General features: G+C 47.1%; 1 protein-coding gene across 1 annotated transcript; it reads right to left on the bottom strand.

The window, feature by feature from the left end:
- Positions 1–1481: 1481 nt before the first annotated feature.
- Positions 1482–6698, bottom strand: LOC121137983 (tudor and KH domain-containing protein-like). The gene is given in 3 exon segments (XM_040740839.1): positions 1482–2771; positions 2773–3148; positions 6664–6698. Coding segments are annotated over 3 exon segments (1701 nt in total).
- Positions 6699–7117: the final 419 nt, after the last annotated feature.

Raw genomic sequence — 7117 nt, 5'->3', positions numbered from 1 at the left:
TCTCAGTTCCCTCTGCCTCCAGACCCTCCAACCCCCCCACTATGTCCCCATCCCATGCCCAATCTTCTACTAAGGGAGGCTGAGGTCTTCCAAGGGGAATCAGAGTCTGGGACATCATTTGGGACAGAACACAGGCCCTCCCTCCCTGCCTCTAGGCTGAGCCCATAGGAAATTGGTTCCAAAAACACACTTCATGCATTAGGGATAAATCCTGGTTCCAAAGCCAGATGCCCCATACATGGCCAAAAACACCCAGCAGACACCCAGGTTCAAGGAACCTGGTTTGGTCCCATGCAGGTTGCCCAGCTATTTTCAGGAGTCAGTGAACTCCCACTAGCTCAGGTCCAGCTGTTTCTGTGCGTTTCCCGAGCACGGCCTTGACCCCTTTCCTCATCACTTCTCCGTCTCTACAAGTGGACTCAAAGAGATTGGTCAGTGCTATCTGTGGATCTCTGCTTCTGTCATTACTGGTACAGGGTTCCAGGATGGAACTTAGGGTACTGATCAATCTCATTACATATGAAAGACATTTATGGTGCCCTGCCCGTTATTACTTTGATTCTTAGTTGGTGTGGTTTTTGGTGGATTCCTGGGAATGTCTTTATAGTAGCAAGAACCTTAAACACCATCACAGGGGTAGAAGTGACAGGGGAGTCGCTGAGTTTGATATCTCCCTGGCCTAGAGCATATTCCGGGATGCCAGGACTTCACAGAGAAGCCAGACAAACAGAAACAAAAATTTAAATGAAGTAAAACTAATAAAGAAGAGGTTTATGAAACAGCAGGAGCTAACAGAGGGCCTGGGATAAGTTTGGGCGTGTGTTAAAGGTATGGATATGAGATGACATGGGATGAGTACATTGTATGGATGCACAAACTCACCAAAGTATGAAATGATGTATGTTGATTTAAAAACCAAAGCAAGTTAATTTTAGGAAAACCTCTCAAATATGTAAGATGCTTTATAATCAGCACACACACACACACACACACAACCAAACAAACACACAAAATCCCGTGTACACACATCAGACAGTGACTATTAGCAAGGCAGAGGTATCAGCAACAGTGTCAATTGGAATGCACCCTGATGGAGGGGATTCATACTATTAAACTTATTATTCCAAAAAGCATGTTTCAACGTCAGAGCAGCTAAACTATTGTATGTGATTGATGGGAAACTCTCAAGTAAATACTGAGCCACAGAATTGCTATTATTGTGCCTTCTTTGGAATCCTTGGAAGTGATTTTGTTCATGTAGTTCAAGTGAAATGCTACATACAATTTTTTTCCAAGCAGAAGTACATTCTTTATTTCTCTAGATATGTGTATACAGACATCCTGTTAATTTAACATCTCCTAAGTTGTCTCTCCATTTCTTCTACTTGCAGTTAAACGAAAGTTGATAAACGAATACCTGAAGGAATACTACAAAAGAGCTGTCTTCAGCATCCTCAGCACTTGCTTCCCCCATGAGACCTTCATATTGATGCTGATCTTCTCCGTGTTCTTCTGAAGACTGCGGCTTTTGTTAAGCTGAGGCAGGAATAGGCACGAGGTAAGGCTTCAGGGCGCTTCCGGGTCTCATTGACCTCACTGGCAAGAGAAGCATCTGTCTCCTCCTCGGCCGTGTCCACCATCAATATATATGGGACAGTTTCGTCTGCTGCAGATTCGGCAAGTTTGACTGCATATCCTTTACGAACTAACTCTTGCCCAATATCAAGTTCCTGCCCATTGCTGGAATCATATAGATAGACTTCTGGCCAAGTTGACATTCCAGTATGGACATCGCCAGAGAACTTGGCCACCAATGGCTTCCAGGCACCACAGGCAGTGAGTCTTTCAAACTCCTCCAGAGCTTCCTCTTCCCACTGTTCACCTGAGGGGGCAATCCGTGCCAGACTGCATTCTACTGCCTGAATAGGAAGGATCAGGAAGTCCGCCCTGAGAGCCCTCAGATCCTCCCCTGGGCAATTCCCATTATCTCCAAAGTCAACAAAATATAGGTCCAAGTTCCCATTTTCCAGGGTACCAAGAATCTTGGCTCGATACCAGCAACCATCTACGGAGTAACGTGCTGCTACAATGTCTCCTACGTTCACGGTCAAGTCTTCAGGCAGACTGTTTTCATAGTGCCGAGTCATCTCGATCATAAGTTTTTCGCAATGGAAGCTGACGGAGTCAATGAATTGGATCCAGAAGTGGTTAGGGTTTTCAGAAGCAGAAACGTACACGTCTAGGAACTCATCGGCATGGAAAATGAAGTCGGGATTGGCAACTTCAAACATGGATGTCTCTGGATAGTTGTGGACACCAGAATCTTGAAGGCCATCATCATTGGGTGTCTGCCGGGAACCTTCTTGTGGTGCTGCAGCAACCGTATCGCCATCACCTCTGCCGAGATGAACCTCCAGGGGTACGGCTGGGTCCATGCTCGAACTGCTACTCTTCCATAAGGCTGCTTCTCCAGCCGCTCCTGGCTCTATGACTTCCTCTCTTCGAACACCGATAGGCTGCTCTCCTGGAACTCTGGTTTCGGCCGAATGGGCAATCCTGCTTGGAAGATCTTCATCTTCTAACACTTTCTCCATAATCAGATGCTTAGCCGCTTCCACTTCCTTCCGTGTCCCCGAGATTTTTACGAGTCTTGACTGTAGTAACGTCCCCTCTGATTCCTTATGGCACGTAATTTTGGCTCCAGAGGCCTTACAGATAGAACGAATCGTCTCGCCACCTCTCCCAATGACTCTGCCCACGGATCGCTGGGGACGCAGAGACTTCCTCGGACACCAGGGTGTTCTCTGTCGGGATCTGATGCATTGCTGCTTTGGCTTGGCACACCTCACCAGGTAGGCCGCTCAGCAGCAGCACCCGCTCATCACCCTCATCGCCCGAGTCCAAGTCAATGCGAGCGCCTGTCTGTTTCCGCAGCTGTTTAAGATTGGCTCCTTGCCGACCCATGATCAGCCTCACAGCCTCCTGGGGAACTCTCATTTCTACCTCAATGTCGTCTTCTCCAACGTATGTCAGCCGCTCTTCTCTGCTTTCCCGGTATAGGCGGTATATGCTGGAAGCTACTGAAGCAAATGCTGGGAGTCCAAGGACGACCGCCACTTTTTCCATAGTGGACTTTCTCTGCTGTACTCTGAAACAAACAAATCAAGAAGTAGTTTAGTACCCCCAACTTGTTTCATTGGCAGAGAAGCATGAGAACAAAAACCAAAAACCAAAAAAACCAAAACCCCCTACTACTAAGCCAGACAGTGGTGGTGTAGGCCTTTAATCCAGGCATTCAGGAGGCAGAGGAAGAGGAGTTCTGAGTTCGAAGGCAGTCTGTCTGGCCTTCAGAGCTAAGTTTCAGGACAGTTAGGGGCACACAGGAAACCCGTCTCAGAAAACAAAGCAAAATAAAATAACCAAAACAACAACAACAAGAAAAAAATCCAACCTGTCTATTTTTTTCCCCATTTCAAATGTCTAGTAACAACAAAAAACAAAATCACTTTATAGAAAATGTCTTTGGACACCCCCATGGAGGCCCTCACCCTCCATGGGGAAATGAGGGGATAATGGGGGGGGTTGGTGGGAGGGCACGGGAGGAAGGGAGGGAAAGGGAGAGGGACCTGGAACTGACTTGTGAAGCAACCTTGTTTCTTATCTAAATTTATACAGAAAAATTAAAAAAAATGTCTTTGGATACTTAAAATGCTAACTGAGGTACATGAAATTATACATCAGCTATTTCAGCTTTTCCTGAATAACTATATTTCATTCCCAAATCAAAGGAGGACAATATGTATCTGGATTCCCTTGCTGGTCTAGCCATCTCACTGCTCCCCACGAAACACTGGTAATATTTGTCGAGTGTGTCACCAGTACAGGTTTCTTGGGTGATATCCATTGGAAACAACAGACAAATCTAAATTCAGATATTACAAATTAGTGTGTGCTGAGTTGCTGGGATTGCTATCATAAGGCATGTGTTAATGGAGTCAAAGCCGGATTTTACTTAAACACTGATGGGGATTGAGGCTGGTGTGGAAGGCCATGTTCATAAGGCCAGTACCAAGTAAGTGGAGGCAGAAGGATCTGAACCCAGGCCATGGTGGTAGACACCTCTAATCCCAGCAGACACACCACTTATAGCTATAGAGGCCAGGGAACGGTAGTACACACCTTTAATCCCAGCAGCCACACTAGAGTTAGAGGCCAGGCAGTGGGGGGACACACCTTTAATCCCAACACCCGTGAGAAGCAGGCAGAAAGATCTGTTTCATGGTTACCCTGAACTACAGGAAAGGGATCGTTTAAAACAGCTCACACCAAGCTTTGTTCAGTACTTGGGAACCCCGCCTTTAATCCCAGCACAAGTTGGGAGGAGACAGGAGCTCAGTACAGTCTGACATCTGGTGGAGGCAGATGTAGTCTGGAGAACAGGATCGCCCATTCCTTCTGAGCATTGGTGAGAACTCTAGTGGTTGCCACTCTGCGTCTCAGATCCTCACTTTTATTCCCAATACCTGTCACTGGGTCTTTATTAGTAGTGCTACATCTCACAAACAAAGAGGAAAGAAGGCTCCAGGAAAAATCAATTCAAAGTAGAATATTCTGGGGCTTGCCCGTACGTCCATCTCTCCAGAGGTGAAAGCCGGAGGAGCTCAGTTCAAAGCCAGATCGACACAGACCCTGCCACTAAATAAAGAACCAAATATCCTGCAGTTGCAGACAGTCATTGGGACTAAATCGGGGAAAGAAGACCCCTCATTTCAAAAGGAGCCAGTCTAGGAGCCCCGAGTAGTGGCGAGTGGTCTACCAGGTATGGGAGCCGAGCCCCTGGGGCCAGAGCCCTTGCTCCCAGCACAGCTGGCCCAGAAGGGGACCCGTGAAAGACCAAACACCCGCCACTGGCCCCGTGCATCCCACCCTCAATCCGGAACTTCTGCCTCCAGTTGCCAGGCTGCCCACCACCCAGACTCTCCCAAGCCCCAAACTCCTCTCTGCAGCCCGGACTGTACCTGTCTTCCGAAGTCCTGCTCTCCTTCTCCTTGTACCTCACCAGTAACACTCTGAAGCAGTCAAGCAGGTGGCAGCTATTTAACAGAGGCTTGCCCCGCCTCCCTGCCACGCCCGCACCAATCAATGCCTGTCTTGAAGTCTGACAATTGCCCTAAACCACAGCTAATCCTTGCTCTGGCTTCCTATAAGCTACCTGAGCCAAGGCGCTCTGAAGGCCAATGACTGAGATTAAACCTCTGAGCCTGCCCACCTCACTAGCCACTTAGAGCCTCAGGAAGGAGATGCTGTTAATGGATCCTGCATCTGCTGAGGAGTAAAGAACCAACTGGAGGGAGGCCCTTGGAGTCCTCGGATCTTCTCTGAGGATGAGATTTGGATGCTCCAAAGCTCAGGGGCCTTGGATCATTGGTGGGCTTTCTCGGATCAAGTGAATCACTTCTTTGTCTGCGGGAGGAGCCTCTTGGTATCAGGCACTTCGGGCTCTGCTTACCTGGAGTGTGGTGGTACACGCCTTTAATCCCAGCAATTGGGAGGCAGAGGCAGGCGGATCTCTCTGAGTTCAAGACCAGCTCTTTTTCTACAGAGAGGCACAGAGAACTCTTCCGTCAAACAAACAAACAAACAAACAAACAAACAAACACAACTTCTGCCAGTATCCACTCCCCATTTCCATCGGGCTAGGAGACAGGAAAACAACTCTGTTGAAAGGAGTAAAAAGGGGACGGACACTGCATGGCACTGCGGAGGAGCCCCGGACACTCCACATGGACATAAGTCACCAGGGCCACCACCCAGGTTAGGGAGCTGTGGGTCGAGAGCACCTGTGGACCAATTGCGCTGATTCCAGCCCATAGAAAGGGAGGCTGTGGCGGGCAGCAGTTTGCTTGACAATCTGAATTCCAGCGGCCATCTTGATCATACCCGGACCACTAAGAACCTTCAAACTGCTGCGAGGACAGAGTCACTCCAGTTCATGCGGAGATGTTTTTTGAAATATCATCTCTCACGCCTGGAGCAGGATGAACACTCAGACAAAAATGTTTGTTGAGTGACTACAACATCGTGTAGGGACATTCACGTGTCTTTGGTTCAGTTTTCCCGTTAGTATTTTTATTATTGTTATTACTGTTATTTCAGAGACAGATGTTTGGTGTGTTGCCCAGGCTGTCCTCAGATTCTGTTTGCTCAGGTTCTTGAGCAGCTGGGACCTACACACATGCTTGACTTCTAGTCATCCAGAAACAATAAATTTGGGTAAATAATACCTGCACCTCCTACAAGAGTTCCAAGTAACAAAAGGTTAATGCAGAAAATGTGTCTTCCGAGGCAACCAGTACAACTAGTTTCCGGGGGGAAATTTTCACAAGCCATTCCAAAGTTAACACACAAGAACACACAGACACATAAACACACACACATATATACATACACTTTTGCAGAAAGTATCTTTTTTTATTTAATTTTGAAACAAGTTTGCTTCACACGATAATCTGCATATCCCCTGCCATGTCCCCCCACCCAGTCCTCCCAGCATGAAATTCCACATAGAATAACTCAAGCTAAAGAGGGATTTTAAAAACAAAAGGACAGAGAACAGCATGTTTCTCTGGTGGGCTCTGTTTTGCTAGAGACAAGCAGACTCACGTGGCTCCTTTAATGGAGTCTTCCTGAGGCGGCATAAGCGGCAAAAGAACAAAACAAAACAAAACTGCAAGGCTCTTTTAAGAGGCCTTGCTAACAATCAAAAGGTGTGTAAGAGCAGATGCCAGTGGCAGTGAGTTTCACAGCTAAAACTGCAAAATTATATATTTGAAACTTTGACAAGATTAAGCCAATCAATACTCAAGCATGGAGGAGAGTCCTCATGACGTCCTAAAGCTAGCTAAGTTACTGACTATGTGGGTGAGCCTAAGTTAGTTATTACCGGGTACATAGGCGGTGATAGGCAGGTTGGTTGTGTTCCTTGGTATGGTCCTATACACATGCACACATGTGCAACACTAACTGCTGGACTCTTTGGGTCTTTAAATCAGATCAAATATGAACCAGGTGTAGTAGTACACACCTTACTTTTAAAACAATCTTATTTAACACAGCA

This window comes from Mesocricetus auratus, unplaced genomic scaffold, assembly GCF_017639785.1.
Source record: "Mesocricetus auratus isolate SY011 unplaced genomic scaffold, BCM_Maur_2.0 contig_11525_pilon_obj, whole genome shotgun sequence".
Taxonomy (NCBI): domain Eukaryota; kingdom Metazoa; phylum Chordata; class Mammalia; order Rodentia; family Cricetidae; genus Mesocricetus; species Mesocricetus auratus.
The sequence above is the reverse complement of the archived record's forward strand: the minus strand, read 5'-3'. Positions and strand labels throughout refer to the sequence as shown.